The following is a 17037-nucleotide window of genomic DNA, read 5'->3' as shown; positions in this document are numbered from 1 at the left end:
CACTGAATACAACAGGAAAGCCCTGCAGCGCATAGTGAACACAGCTGGAAGGATCATTGGTGCTTCACTCCCCTCCCTGAAGGACATTTACACCACCCACCTCACCCGCAAGGCGACCAAAATTGTGAGTGATTCAAGTCACCCCGCTCACAATCTGTTTGATCTACTGCCCTCTGGGAAGAGGTACAGAAGCCTGCGCTCCCGCACTACCAGACTCACCAACAGCTTCATACACCAAGCTGTAAGGATGCTGAACTCTCTCCCCCCTCCACCCTCAGCTACATAACATCCTGGACATTGGACCCACAATGGCCGCCTGCACTACTCCACTTGCACACTTGCACACTTGTACACTTTACAACTGGTGTTGTTGTCCTGAAAACACAACACTTCTGCTGCTCTTACATAACTTGCACCACTATGCCACTTTCTTTATTACTTAGGTCAAACAGAACTACCCAAGCCTTTTATTGGCCTGACTTTGCACTAGTATTTTATTGACTGTCCATGCACAATTTCAACCAAATTTTGCTGCTCTTATTTTTTCATTATTATATGTGCCCTCTTATTTACTTATTTACTTACTTTTTTGTTTACTTGAATGTTATGTTTGTCTGTGGACTTAAATTGGTAAAATAGGTCTTGTCTTCACCGTGGGATAGTGAGAAACGTAATTTCGATCTCTTTGTATGTCTGGAACATGTGAAGAAATTGACAATAAAGCTGACTTTGACTTTGACTTTGAGTCAAGTCATGATGGTTTATCCTATACAGTATTCGGAAGATGAGACCTTCTCTAATACAATATACCACAAAAATTCTTGTGCAGGCCAAGGTTCTGTCCAAATTATTATCTATTATTTTTGGGCTATTTAATTTTACTAAACTATTCATTATAATATTAATCTAATGTTTATGGAGGTCATTGTAGCCTAAGTCGCTTTGGACAAAAGCATCTGCTAAATACCATAAACATAAACATATCAGCAAAGACAAGAGGCACAATTGAAAGTAACGTAAAGTAAAGAAATGTCAACTTTTGTAAATACAGTTGTGATTAAGTATGATTCCAAACTTTGTTCTTCTTCAGTTTTTTGGACTACAGATCAATATGTAAAAAAAACTGGAATGCATAAATTGGATGTGATGTGATCTACCTGCCATTTTGACATCTCTTTTCTATTTGTTTGTTCTTGTAGCACCTTCTTGAATGAGCCATCAAAGAGATGAGAGAAAGGTCCATGTCCTGGAAGAAGCATACAGCTCAGTTCTTTTAGCAAACGTTATTTGCTTTGCAGTTGTGTTAAATGGGTTCAGAAATGTTAGAACATTGTTAGAAATTCTATCTGAGTGGGGCTTGAAGGACTAAGGGTTAGAAGCAGTTAAAAATGGAATTTAAAAGGAACTAAAGGAATAATAAGCAAACCAGAGTCACTTTTTGTCACAGCAAATATTTCCTCACAGTCTGCTAAAGGTTTGTTCTGCATATGTACTGAAAAACACCCTGGCTTCATAAACTGAAAACAAACACCCCCTGTTGTGTGCACCCACTGACACCACACTATAGAAGCCAATCAGATTGCACCCACTAATGGAGCACCAGAGGTCTTTTTTTAAATGTTGAATTCAAATATATATATATATATATATATATATATATATATATATATATATATATATATATATATATATATATATATAAAAAATTGTTAGTTGTATTAAAATTTGTCGTCAGTATATTTCCATCATTACGATCTTCTTGACAACAGCATCTGAACCACAACATACAGTGGCTATAAAAAGTATTCACCCCCTTGGATATTTCCCCTTTTATATTGCTTTAATAAATGGAATCTTTGTCAAATTAATTTGGCCTTTTCATTACAATCCTTTACAATAATCCCCTCTTTAGTATTAAAGTAAAAACACATTTCTACAAAGTAATGTTAATTAATTAAAAAATATATAATGTAAAATTAGCCAATTGGTGCTAATAAATCTTACAATTATTGAAATGGGAATCGCTGAGTGTAGTGAATGTGTGTAGTATAGTAATTTATTCCACTGCTTAGTTGAATTTCCCATTGTCCTACGTAATTTAGAACGACCATTAACCTCATGTTATCTGCACACCTATGAAGTAGATCCATTTTTTGCCCGTATCACGCTTATATATTAATTTGCCGAACTATAATGGACTCCACGGTGGTCTGTTCACAGAAATTAATGCATTTACGAGGAATGCATTTGCCTCCGCTTCGCGTCAGGGCCGTTTTACAACCTCGACGGTGCATTAACTTCTGTGAACAGACCACCATGGAGTCCATTATCCCACTTATTCCACTGTTGCCACTTGCGTTGTGTTCATTTCCTGTTACAATTTAAACGTTTTAATCGCTAAAACTGTCTTGTTTGTAGAACTACTTTCTTCCGACACATATCAACTAATTGCTCAACTTGCAGGACAAACTGCCGTTACTAGTTCTAAATGGATGGTCCTTACATAAAGACACCTGTGTCTGGAAGGTCCAGTCACAATCAGTATTCCTGGCTATAATTCCACCATGGAGACAAAAGAACACTCCAAACAACTCATAGAAAAGGTTATTGAAAAGCATAAGTGAGGGGATGGATACAAAAAAAATCTACACAGAAATGAATACACTTACGAGGTTTAAACAGTCCTCCGCTTCGCATCGGGGCTGTTTTACAACCTCGAACGTGCATTAATTTCTGTGAACAGACCACCGTGTCATCCATTATCCCTTACATAAAGACACCTGTGTCTGGAAGTTCCAGTCACAAACAGTATTCCATCATTAAGGAATGTAAGGAATATGGAAAATGTGCAAACCTGCCTATGCAGGCAGTCACCACAAACTGAGTGACCGTTCAAGAATGGTGGGGGATGCCACCAATGACAACTCTGAAGAAGTTAAAAGCTACAGCTGCTGAGACGGGAGAAACTATGCATACAGCAACTTTTGCCCAAGTTCTTCACCAGTCAGAGCTCTATGGGTGAGTGGCAAAGCTGTTATTAAATCTCCACTAAAGTTCACCCAAGATGTGGGAGACTCCAAGGTCAAATGGAATATGGTTCGTTGGTCTGATGAGATCAAAATTGAGCTTTTTGGCCATCAGACTAGAATACTATTTTTGGCGGACATCAAACACCGCTCATCACCAAAAACACACCATCCCTAATTTGAAGCATGGTGGTAGTAGTTCTCTGCAGCAGGCCCTGGAAGGCTTGTGAAGGTAAAAGTAAAATGAATTCAGCAAAATATATGGAAATCCTGGAGGACAATCTGATTCAGTTTACAAGAGAACTACGACTTGGGAGATGATTTACACTCCAACAAGACAATGCGTGGAAGCCTACAACAATGGTGTAAACAATGCGTGGAAGCCTACAACAATGGTGTAAAGACAGCAAGGTGAAAGTTCTGGAGAGGAGAGTCAAAGCCCAGACGTCAATCCTATAGAAAATTTGTGGCTGGACTTAAAAAGGGCTGTTCACACCCGATGTCAGGGTTATGCAGGCGGACCCAAGTGCAAGACTCCTCCAGGCAGAATTAAGAAAACCACACTTTATTTCACGACAAACACTCACCAACAGCCAGGACTACGGCAGGGTGAACAGAGAGACAATCCGACAAGGAACAGAGAAACAGGAGGGTAGAAATACACATACCCAGTGTTTCCCCTACAATGTATTCATCAGCGGCGCAGCGCCGCTCTTGGAATTCAAGCGCCACTGCAAAAAAAGTTGGCTAATTTAAAAAAAAAAAAAAAAAAACTTGAACTTCAGGAACAGCTGCCGTTCGTTCAGGTTTGATGTCAACAAATAATAGTAGGCTAACGTTGAAGGCGCAGTCAGGGATTCCACAGGAGATCATGCTTATTTGTGTTTATGTTTAAGTTTATTAGCAGATGCAATTTTGTGCAAAAAAACGTAGCCTACATTATGTTAACCAAGGAACCAAATGAAACACGCCAGCGAGGTAGCTCGCCCCTACCTTCAGTAGCCTATTCCCAGATAAATTCCACGTATTGCTTCGTTTTTGTTTGTGATACAGGCAATGCTTTCAAGCCCTGTGTTGCTAAAATACCTAAGCTGTGAAACTAAGGTGTAGCTAGCCTATTGGTGGGTTTAATTGAATTTGAGTAATAGGATACGCAACCATTTACATCTGGAGATAGTTTGTAATTCCTGTAGAGCTCACCAAAGCTTTTTGAGCATTTATTTTACCAAATGACATGGAAAACATAATTCATTTCATCCACATATTCTTATGCACCATGCACAACCATAGACATAATATACATAGACGCCGCATTGGCTGGTGTTAACAAGAAATGCGGCCGCCATCTTGGACCGGTCATACTCCTCGTTGCGTTGCAGCAGAAGACACAAGATGACAGCACTGTGCAGCATGTTCCTTCTCAAATCGGCGGACCATACTCGGGGGATTTACTTTTCACAAGTAAGATTTAACATAACCGTACTATTGGTTGTATTTTGTGAATAGAATATTACCAGAGAGCTGAGAAGGAGCAATCTTTGATATTACTGTATGAAAATCGTAGCCATCTAGCTAGGCTATGTTTACTCGGTGTTCACCCGGCTATGAACTGAGACTTGATAAGTCATATTCCATAACACTGACTTAGATTACAACTGACACAAGAAGGCTATTGTAGAAATAAATCATACTAGATTTGGCCGGCGAATTTTACACAAGTGGCACAGACTAGCCTATTGGGCAATCGCTAGCTGCTACTTGTAGCCTAAGTGTGTTGGTGGTAGCCTCACTATTTCCTGAATAAAGTAACTTTTCAATAGCTCAACTTCTTTATTTATCAAGTAGCTTAGCCAGATAAGCTACACTTTTCTTGTCATGTGAAATTCGCACAATTTAAAGTAGCTTCCTATGTAGTGAACTTAGCCTACTGCTGTGTTTGTGTTTGACTGGGTGGTGGTTTTGTGTAGTGTTTTATTCATGGCAGAGTAACTGATAGTTTAGCTCACTAAAATTTCGAAGTAGCTTGCCCAACACTGTATTATTCACATGTCATTTACCCTAACAAGAATAAGATGCCTCTCAAATTCCTTTTCATTCATTTATTTATTATTTTGTATCTCTCCAGAACAACTGCCTTGTTCAAGAAGACTGTGAATGAACTGAACGGTCTCCTCACACCCCTGGAACTGAGGAAGGTGCAGCTCTTCATTGCAGTACTGCAGGGCATCTGCTACACTGTGACTGAATGTTTGATTTATGAGCTCCACCTTCATCACCTGCATTCGCCACTCTGTGTCCCATTTTCCCATCGTCTGGTTGACTCAGTCCTCTTTTATGGAGTTTACCCAGTTTACTATGCCATCTTATTTGCCCACCTGCTGTCTGAAGCACTTTTGTTCTCAGCCAAAGTGTACCCAAGCAATTTTAGCAAGGTGGGAATATACAAAATGACATGAACCAGTTGTCGAAATCATAGAACCAACTGCATGACTAACTCTGTCTCACTGAGCCTGTGAAGACACTCCCTGATTCTTTACTGATTGCAATGAACGGGTTGATCTTAGCAGTTTCTAAAATGTTTCTTAATTCCTTTTTATTTAATCTCTTCATTGGGCCTGGAACCTTTCTGTGAACTGTAAATAACAGATGCTGTTGATGAACCCATTGACACTGTACAAGTGACAAGTCACCTTTTTGTCTTGAATTGATGAACTGTTACACTTACTATGCCAAACCAGTGTCTGATTTTTAAGGATCAGAAACAAACCTACAAACTTGCACTTTACAATATTTATGAAACTTGTCTAACAAATGCTGTTGATATTGAACCCAGTTACTCCATTTCCTTTATGCCACACCAATGTCTGTTCTTCACTTTATTTTTGATGGCACTGAACTGAAAATGTTAATGGATTTTTTTCTGTAAATTTAACTCATTAAAACTTGTATCAAACCAGTTTTTGTCTATGCTGTCAAACGTGGATTAGTTATGTTCCCAGTTTTTATATTGGATGTCATCACTTTATAATATATCATATATCAGAATATTCTATTACTCTTAAGCCCACTATGAATATACACACAACCATGTTTCCTGTATCATACAGCTTTTCTACTGGGAGGTTTACAACTTATTCTGAGTCAATTTACCCAAGTTTGTCACTAAACCACATAGGCCTACTTGGAATACCCCTCAGATGTCTGAATGGCACTGATCTCACTTAAATGTTTATGGAACCTTTCTGTGGACTGTGAATAATGCTGTTGATGGAACTTTTCTGTCAACTGTGAACTATATTTAACTCATTAAACTTGTATCAAACTAGTTTTGTCTATGCTGTCAAACATGGATTATGTTCCCAGTTTTGATATCGGACGTCAGGTCACTCTATCATATATCAGAATATTCTATTACTGTTAAACCCACTATGAATATTAAAATACGCTAAATCATGTGTCCTGTATCATAGCTACATGTATGACCTTTGCAGCAAAAAAAACCGCGTGAGAATCTGTTCGGTATTCAGTGAGATATGATTAATTAAGTGCGCCGACAGCTCATCTCACCGGCCTAACAGATTACACTGAGTGGAGTGGATGACTGGTCCAAGATGGCGGCTCCAAATCTCGTCAGCGTTAGTAAGGAGTAGCGGGCGATGCGGCGTCTATGTATATTATGTCTATGTGCACAACAACGCTACTAAATTAGCTTAAAACCGTGAGAATCAAGCAAGCCCCATGGGCCGTCACAGCCTTAAAGTGACAGGCACTCAATTCGACTTGCATAGCACCAATACAGTGTAATGACATGAAAGAAGTCTATATCGTTTATACAGTGCTGTGCAAAAATTAATTTAAAAAAAATAGGACATCAATTGTTTTTGAATGTATCATAAATCATTCTAAATAGTAATAGTTTGTACAGTGGCCTACAGTGTACAGTGGCTAATTACTAATAATGTAAATGAAAAAGGTGAAAGAAAAACATGAATAATCCTGTTCAAGTACTGCAATAATCATGCTTTGTAAATGCTTGTGTTGATGGTTAAGTCATAATTTGTAACACTCAATCTGAAAAAATCCACCAGAAGTCACCATTTAAGGAGTAATTTTTTCAACATTTTCTTTTTTGGGGGGGGTCCTACGATCAACAGCACCGCTGCTGGAAAAATTTCTAGGGGAAACACTGCATACCAATTAACAGAAAGACAGAGGACTGGACGAAACCAACGAGACAATAACAGGGAACAGGTGAGGAAGCAGAAACGGAGGGAAAACTAACAAGACGGGAAGCACAGACCAAATAAGGAGATGGGGTGGAGACAAAGACAGGTGGCAGGCAGGTAAACACAAAGCACATGACAGAAAACAATACACAGAATGGCCACCAGTGGAGTATACTATGAAGCACGTTAAACATATCTAGGCTATGTAGACATATCGAGACTTCACAAAGCCTTGACTCAGGGGTATACTGTACGTTAAGTGATACTACTATAGCAGTTATGTGATATATTTGTCAAACTAGGCTTTCAGATCTGTCCGCATTCTCGGTGTTGGGATGACGTTGGCCAATCGTGAAATGTGGAGACGCACAAGACCGCCTCTATTTAAAAACAATTACTTCCGCATTCATGAGCGATAGCTTAATCTACACTACGGTCATTTTTTTGTGTCTAACCTATAACATCAAATAAATCAATTGTCATCAGTTGTTGTATGGTATGCACGTCCATAGTGGGATATTTGCACGCACAGCACTATTAAAGCGCATTCGAGATCCAAAATGTTAGTAGAGGCGGAGCTCCACCTGTAAGATATATGACAGAATCCTACACGTGAGAACTTCGTTTTTAAGACAATTGATTGGTCAGTGGGCGGTAGATTACACGATTTTAGCTATAATTTAGCACATAACCTCCTCCCGACCAGGTTTGGTTGACAACATAAGATACCATGGTGATATAGCGACACTAAAACAGATCCACTTTCGTGTCACAGCATAGCCTGGCTTTGAGCGCAACATACCTCGCTAACCCACTAATCGAGATTCGTAGTATACCCCACAGGGTGGCATAATGTCAACACTCCAGGCCAGATCCTGACACCAGATCCCCTTTCCAACCTGGCAGAGCTTGAGGAGTTTTGCAAAGAAAAATGGAGGAAAATTCACTATCTAGATGTGCAAGCCTAATTAAGACCTACTGTATTCACACAGACTCCATGCTTTAATTGCGACCAAAGGTGGATCTACCCAATGCAAACTTGAAGGGGGTATGTATATGCATAAATGTATGATATGTATGCCATCACTTATTTTGCATTATATATTTTTAATTAATATTAAACATTACTTTGTAGAAATCTGTTTTCACTTTGACATTAAAGAGGTGATTTTTGTAAATTATTGTAATAAAGGCAAATTTATATTGATCAAGATTCCATTAATAAAACCAGTAAAAGTGGAAATATCCAAGGCAAATACTTGCAAAAAACGTATTAAGTCACACTGCCGACATCTTTATTTCAAACACTTTCAATACGCCGACTTTGATGCCTCCACCCCACCACCAGGGGCCTCCACCCCTCCACCAGGGGCCTCCACCCCTCCACCAGGGGCCTCCACCAGGGGCCTCCACCAGGGGCCTATATGCCAAAGACTGTTTTTATATTCTAGACTGTATTCTCATGTGTCTTATGCTGTTCTGTATATCCTATTCAGGATTAAATTCTTTGTTTTTATTTGTCTCCTGAGTCACGAGGTAGAACTGTGTTAAATACGCTTTTCTGAATAGCGTTACATATTACCTTTTGATGAAACATTTCTACACAATTCACATTCTTCTCAGTCTGTAGAGGTAATGTAGTGTGTACTTTGTAGCTTGAATGTTTTTCATCACGTTTTAAGTTGCTTTGGATAAAAACATCTTCTAAAATCAAGAAATGTAAATGTGTAGTTCCCACCACAGCCCAGCTCACCTAAGTCGTGGCAGAGACCAGCGATTTGGACACAGAGGATGTCTCGCTCAGATATGTTCAGCTCCTTCTGGTTTTGTTCAAGGGTTTTGACTAATTCACCTGCTAAGTAAGCCACCCTGTCAAACAAAAGAGAGATCATCATCTAGTTCCAAGAGGGACAAAAAGGAGTTGGGTGTCACAGACAACACAGATCACAAATATATATTTTTTTTTAAACAATCCATACAATGCCCGAGATATGAGGACAAATAGATGTGCTTATTTTAGTAACCCCTAGAGTGCTAGTGAAGTACTGTAATTACAGCATTTGTGGTAGACTCCTCTCCTAGATCAGGAATCTATACCAAGTTTGGTGCTTGTAGTACCACAAATAGTTCCACTCCATCAACAAGGAATCACTAAAGGAGTCTTGACTGATTTATTTTAGCATCAATGGAAGGACAACACAACAGATGCTCATTAGAGGACCACACATTTAATAATAATGACATGTACCCAAGAGAATGTTCAAAGCGGTTGTGGGAGGCACCAGGAAACACCATGTAGGTTCCACCTAGTTGCTTGATGTTGCGCAACCTCTGGAACTCAGGAGTGTCGATGATGCGGACCAGCAAAGCAGGGATCTCAATGTGGCCATGTATAGGGTCATTGAACACCTGGTGGAGAGGGGGAAGGCAACTGAATATTTGTGTGTGTGTGTGTGTACACAGTATATATGTGTAGACTTCAATCCTGTATCTCTACACTGTTAAACAAACAAAACTGCTTCATACCTTGGACTCCTTTGGAATTTTCCACAGTCTTTCAATGCAGTGTATGATCTCAAGCGATGCCTCTGGTCTGTTAAAAGGTGTAGGTAGGTTTTTCGTATTAAATCATAGGACTACATTCAACCTCAAACTGTACTGTACAAATGGCGTTTACAAACAGAAGTTCGGGAGGAGCATGACGGAATTTGCCACGCCTCCTTCTTCAATCAGTCAGGCTATTTATTCGCAGTCTACCTGCCGAAGTTGCAGCATCAGCGTTACTCCCCTCACAACCCACCACCTCCCCTTACGCCTCCCGTCTTCCATAGTTAAAGAATAAAGGGGTGTATGGCGGAATCCTGCACCACTCCTGCCTGCGCAGTTGACTCCTGCACGACCCTGCTATTCACTTTAGGACCCTGGCCAGAGACTTCGCCAAACATGCTTTTCTATTACGCTATTATATCTTTTGCAAATTACGAAATGTGAACTAGTGAACCAGCATTAGGACTTTGAAATGGCACTTTGTGTGGGTATGCAGGTTAAACCAAAGATATCGATTTGTAATTGGCTTTATATGTTAAACGCTATCCAATAATAATCAGAAGATGTAGGCCTACATCACCTTAAAGGGGTGGTTCAGGATTTTGGACATAGGACCTCATTTCCAAGTAAGCAAGTGTGATATTTATCAGTGGAGACCGTTTAACACGTTTCATCCAGTCCTTCTAATTGCAGAGTTCGCAGGTGCTAGGCTAGCGCAAGTCAACGGTATGTGCTAGCCTGCCACTAAAGACAGTCTTACCCACTCCAAAGTACACCCGAGGCTAGCTATTCTAATGTGGGAAAACAAAAAATTCACCAGCCCGTCACCAGTTACAATGGTCAGTTTTGAAAAACGAGGAAAAGAAAAGACAATTTGTGAGCAGGTCTGCTTTTGTTACAGCATTTACGCGTCTGAAATCGGCACAAAAACAAAATGTACCGTCGGGCTTTGGAACTAACAGACATGGTGAGCTCCAGGGGCTGGAGCTGGGTTCAGCAATATTGTTCTCGAGCATGTAATTAACCTCCTGCCTAAGTATCTGGCGCTTCGAAGGGTTGGCGCGATATGGATGTTGTTTAATTGGCCTACTGCATTCAACTTCGATGTCGTGTGTGATGGCAGTTGTACAGCGAGGAATATCAGTAAACAAATCCTTGTGTGACAAAATTAATGCTGACAGATCAGCGGACTCAGGAGCAGAGAAATGAGAGAGAAATGAAGGGATATCTGCGAGTATTTCAGAGTTTTTAAGTCTGCCTTCGACCACCTCCATAGGAGGGCCGGGAACGTCGGGAGGCGCTTCTGAAATCAACGGCGACAGTTTCAGCACCATGTGCCGTGGACAGCAACGGAGCTGGGCTGTCATTTTGAGGAGAAACGGACGAGTCAGAGTTTGGAGATGACATCAACCTGGGCTGTCGCACATGATATGGCTTTAACCTGTTGGCGTGGCAGAGTGTGGATTTTTTTTCTGCGGTCCGGCGTGGCGATAACGTAATTTAGATCACCTACCCTACGTTCCACGCGGTAAGGACCTGTATAACGCGCCTGCAAAGCAGAACCGAGGACTGGTAACAGCACCATTACCTGATCGCCTGGAACAAAGTGGCGGGCGACGGCCTTGCGGTCGTACCGTTTTTTCATCCTCATCTGAGAAACATCGAGGTTCTCTTTGGCTAACTGACAGGCACGCTGCAACCTGTAAAGCATTTTGGAAACGTAGTCAGAGAGATCGTGATAATTAGTGGTTTCAGTGAGCCACGCTTCTTTCAACACTTTTAAAGGGCCACGCACGGAGTGGCCGAAGACGAGCTCAGCGGGGCTAAAGCCCAAACTCTCCTGGACCACTTCTCGTATGGCAAAGAGGACCAGCGGAATTCCTTCATCCCAGTCGTGCTCAAATTCGTGACAGTATGTTGCCAACATGTTCTTAAGGGTTTGGTGGAACCTCTCTAGCGCCCCCTGCGACTGCGGATGGTAGCTGCTAGAGATAACGTGTTTTATTGCTAGCTGTTCCATGACCTGTCTGAATATGTTGGAGAGAAAGTTCGTTCCGCGATCGGTCTGGACGACTTTGGGGAGACCGAATATAGAGAAGAACTTCAACAAGGCTTTGACAACGAGAGGCGTCGTTATCCGTCTCAGAGGGACGGCCTCGGGGAAGCGAGTTAAGCTGCACATTATTGTGAGCAAATAAACATTACCAGACTTGGTACGGGACAAAGGGCCTACGCAGTCCAGTAGCACCCGCTCAAACGGTTCGGAGGAGACCGGAATTGGCTGCAACGGAGCAGGCGGGATAATTTGATTAGGTTTGCCTATGACCTGACATGGATGGCATGTCTTACAGTATCTGGCGACATATATAACTCTGAAATATGCAAAGCAAGACAGTCTTTCTTTTCTAACATTATCAATAGAAGTTCAAATAACACTCGTATTCTATTTTCAACTGTTGATAAGTTAACAAATCCCCCCTCACAATTAGCGCCTGAACTTCTCTCAACTAATAAATGCAATGAGTTTATCTTTTTTTAAAGGTAAAATTGACAAAATCAGACTCAACATATCTGCTCAATTACAAATTCAACAACCTGAACTTCCAGCAACAAACAGAGGGAAACTAAACTTGATGTCAGAGTTCAGCTTGATAGACTACGAAACACTTGAAAAAACTGTACAGAATCTCAGCCCTTCCACATGTGTCTTAGACACTCTGCCTACCAATTTCTTCAAAACTGTTTTCACCTCATAGCGGCGGATGTCCTTCAAATTGTAAATGTATCATTGCTGTCTGGCACTTTTCCTAAGTCACTGAAAACAGCTGTTGTAAAGCCACTTCTCAAGAAGAATAACCTGGATTATGCTAAACAATTACAGGCCCATATCCAATCTACCTTTTATTGGCAAAATTATTGAAAAAGTAGTCTTTAATCAATTAACCACCTTCCTAACATCAAATGGGTATTTTGATTACTTTCAGTCTGGTTTTCGGGCAAATCACAGCACTGAAACAGCTCTCATTAAAGTTTCCAATGACATACGCCTCAACACAGATTCAGGTAAAACATCAGTCCTAGTGCTACTGGACCTTAGTGCAGCATTTGACACTGTTGATCACAATATTTTACTACACAGACTAGAACACTGGGTTGGATTTACAGGCATAGTTATCAGCTGGCTAAAATCATATCTACAAGAAAGGAGCTTCTTTGTTGCCATCGGAAACTGTACCTCAACACCAACGTCCTTGACCTGTGGTGTTCCCCAGGGGTCGATCTTGGGGCCACTATTATTCAACCTCTATATGCTCCCACTTGGACAAATCATTCAAAATAATTTGATTTCATATCATAGCTATGCAGATGACACACAAATTTACTTAGCTCTATCACCAAACAACTATGGTCCTCTTGAATCTATGTGTCAGTGTATAGAACAAATCAACACCTGGATGTCTCAAAATGTTCTTCAGCTGAACAAAGAAAAAACTGAAGTAATTATATTTGGTAAAAATGAGGAAAGACTTAGGGTTGCCACTCTCCTTGACACAAAAGGGTTGAAGGCAAAGGATACTGTTAAAAACCTTGGTGTATTAATTGACAGTGATCTAAATTTCAACAGCCACATGAAAGCGATAACTAAATCAGCTTTTTACCACCTCAAAAATATTGTCAAACTCAGAGGGCTGATGTCAAAACATGACTTAGAAAAACTCATTCATGCATTTATCTCCAGCAGGGTTGATTACTGCAATGGACTGTTCACAGGCCTTCCTAAAAAGACTATTAAACAGCTTCAGGTGATACAAAATGCAGCAGCTAGGACTCTAACAAAAACTAAAAGAACTGACCACATTACTCCAATTCTTAAGTCCTTGCACTGGCTTCCAGTAAGTCACAGAATTGACTTTAAAGCACTATTGCTTGTTTATAAATCAGTAAATGGAGCAGGACCTAAATACTTGTCAGACATGCTTCAGCAGTACACACCTTCTCGTCCTCTCAGGTCCCAGGTGAAAAACCTGCTAGTAAAACCTACAGTTAGAACTAAACATGGTGAAGCAGCTTTTAGCTGCTATGCGGCTCAGCTGTGGAACCAACTTTCGGATGACATTAAAAAGGCCCCAACTGTAGCCAGTTTTAAATCTAGACTTAAGACCAAACTGTTCTCAGACGCTTTCTGCTAACTGTGCCGAGTTACAAATTCTGAATCTGCCTCGATAATTATTCTACTTTGTCTTTTATTACTTTTTTTACTACTTTTGCCTTTGTTTTTGCTTACTAATTATTCTTTATTTTTAAATGATTTTACCTTGTGTTTTATGTTTTCTTTTTATTATGATCTTTACCTTTTAACTATTCTTTGACTATATTGCCCTTCTATGCTTTTATTTGTTATTATCGTTTGGTTTTGTTTATGTAAAGCACATTGAATGACCTCTGTGTATGAAATGTGCTATATAAATAAACTTGACATCACGCCTAACACCTGGCCAAAAGAAATGGCGGAGGAGACGGTCAGCGGTCTTATTAATGCCTAGATGTCCGGAGAAATGATGGTTGTGGGCTAAACGCAAAATCTCCTCCCTATAAAGGAGCTGGCACAGCAATTTGAATAACAACATGCCACGTATCGCGTGCTGGAGCAGTCAACGGTCTCCACTTGCGCATTAAAACACCGTCTTGTACAAAATATCCGTGGGGACTGAACTCAACATCACGCTCAGACATTGCCTCGGAAAATAACGAGGTGAGAGACGGATCCTTCTTTTGCTCAATTATAAGCTGATCACGGCTAAGAGCTGATTTACGTGAGGCTGAGGGAGAAATATCAGACGGCTGTGCATTAACAGACGAGAAAGGATGGGCAATGAAAGTATCATATAAGTCGATCTCCTCGGGTTTGGAATAGTCAAGAACAGCGCGCTGTGCCATGGCGCGTGTGACCACACTGGACGGAAAAACTTCAGGATATGCTGTGGGCAAATCAACATCGCCTGAGGCAGCTGGAGAGACAATAGGTGATGGGAATATTTTTCCCCCACAAAGGTAATTTCCGAGTAGCATCGCAACGCCTTCTACTGGAAGAGAGGGGCGGACACCTACAATTACATCACCGGTGATTAAATCGGAAGAGAGGGACACCTTGTGTAAAGGCACATTCACATAGCCCATTTCAAATCCTCTGACCAAGACACTATCTCCAGTACTTGTATTGTCGCTGAAAGGCAAAACGTCTTTTAATAAAAAGCTTTGCGAAGCGCCTGTGTCGCGTAACAATTTTATGTGAACACGCTTATCAGGCACACCAGGTAAAGCGACGGTTCCGTCAGTAATAAAGGGTGCAAATGACGATAAAGAGCTCGTGGCTTGCTCTGTAGTTGCATAAGAGAGTTTAATCTCGTTTTTGGGAAAATTGGAGGTGCACTGGGCAGTTTCAGTTCAGTGGCCGAGCAGGCTGTGTCTGGTTTTTTCGTTTTAATTTGTACCAGTCTGCCAATATATGGCCACGCTTTTTACAGTAGACACAGGTAGGCTGAGTAGACTTAAATGAAGACGCAACTTTGTCAGAGTTTGGGGACGGGGAGTGGGCTGCATCAGGCGCTGGGTCTCTAACCTGTCTGTTTGGTTTTGAGGAGCTACTTTTCACGGTGAGCGTAAGATCGCGCTTGTGGGCAAGAGCATACTCGTCCGCAAGCACGGCCGCTGTGGCGGGTGTTAAATCTTTGTGTTCGCTTACATGCGTAGCAACGTTTTGTGGAAGACAGTTAGTAAAATCCTCTATGATAAGCAGTTTACGCAGAGCCTCGAAAGTGGTTACATTTTGTGAGGAGAGCCAGCGGTCAAATAACAGCTCTTTTTCCCTAACAAACTCGACGTAGGTTTGCGCTTCAGGTTTTTGAAATTTGCGGAATTTTTGCCGGTAGGCTTCTGGAACGAGAGAATAAATCCGTAGCACTGCCTGTTTGACTTTCGCATAATCAGAAGCATCCGCAAGCGGTAACGACGAATAAGCTTCCTGTGCCTTACCGGTAAACACGCATTGCAAAACCATAGTCCAAACTGCATTAGGCCACTTCAAAGTCGTAGCCACATGCTCGAAGTGCACGAAGAATTTGCCGACTTCTCTCATTGAACGGGGGTACAACTCCGATATTACGGGCAACGTCAAACTCAGGCTGAGGCTGAATACCGGCCTCTCTAGCCAGTATTTCCAACTCTTTTAAACGGACTGCCTTTTCAAGCTCCAATTCTTTTAACTTGATCTCATGTTCTCTCTGTTCTTTTAATTTAACCCGCTCCCATGCGAGTTCTTTTTCTTTTAACTCGAGACGCTTCCAGTCAAGTGAAGACTTAGTGGGAGAGGCTGGAGGATCGGTAACAATTTTCGGAGCCTCACCAAACACTCCCTGAGCATGCAAGGCCTCAATTAAGTGTCTTTGAAGGTCGGCTTTGTTTAAACCACTACGTACCTCGATTGTATAATGACCCGCAACACGCAACAATTCATCGCGAGTTATAGTAAGCAGGCCTTCCTGCGTAGGCGCTTTTGTGTACTCTTCTAAATCGAACATGTTGCGAGAGCAAAACTGAACAAACGAACAAACGCGTTTCAGACAAAAAGGCTACCGCAACTACTCACAAAACTCCTGGGATTTCGAAAAATATTGAGTCAATTAACAGACTAAATGCTGGTGTATTTTAACAATAAACACTGCAAAGGGAACAAAGGACACGCGTGTCAGCAACAGCGCGGCGGCGGGGAAACACCAGAAGAAAAAAAAATTGACAACTATCGGGCAGATTTTCCACCGTCGAAATTTTTCAATTAGCCAATTAATTAATCAATTAATTCCTCCCGGACGAGCCCCCATTTATGTTATGAATCCAATACAATATGAAAATGGAAACACAACATAAGAAAGGCCCAGGAGTCAGGAATAAGAAAAATATAAATGTTAATTTATTTTGGACGAACTGAGACTTCAGCAACGATGCCAATGCTTCGAAAGCGCAGTAATAAAAAAAAAAAAAAAAAAAAAAAAAAAAAAAAAAAAAAACAGATTCTAGTAAGTTTCCTAACCTTCTAATAGTTTTAAGCAAATACTATCTTACCTCCTCGAAATAAAAATGCGTGAGTCTTCCGCACGGCTTACCTTCTACACTAACATGCAGCTATTCTAATGTGGGAAAACAAACAAAAAAATTCACCGGCCCGTCACCAGTTACAATGG

At 41.0% G+C, this 17037-nt stretch overlaps 1 protein-coding gene across 1 annotated transcript in view; it reads right to left on the bottom strand.

The window, feature by feature from the left end:
* The window catches only part of LOC121709087 (deoxynucleoside triphosphate triphosphohydrolase SAMHD1-like), a 42424-nt gene that overhangs the window by 10245 nt on the left and 15142 nt on the right, over nt 1-17037 (bottom strand). The window contains exons 3-6 of the mRNA XM_042092160.1: nt 9779-9845; nt 9501-9661; nt 9006-9121; nt 1158-1246 (exon numbers count right to left, since the gene is read on the bottom strand). Of these exons, the coding sequence (XP_041948094.1) occupies nt 1158-1246; nt 9006-9121; nt 9501-9661; nt 9779-9845 (433 nt within the window). The remainder of the gene's footprint in view (nt 1-1157; nt 1247-9005; nt 9122-9500; nt 9662-9778; nt 9846-17037) is intronic.

Source organism: Alosa sapidissima, chromosome 5 (assembly GCF_018492685.1).
Source record: "Alosa sapidissima isolate fAloSap1 chromosome 5, fAloSap1.pri, whole genome shotgun sequence".
NCBI lineage: Eukaryota > Metazoa > Chordata > Actinopteri > Clupeiformes > Clupeidae > Alosa > Alosa sapidissima.
Note: the sequence above shows the minus strand (reverse complement) of the source record. Positions and strands in the feature narration are given on the sequence as shown.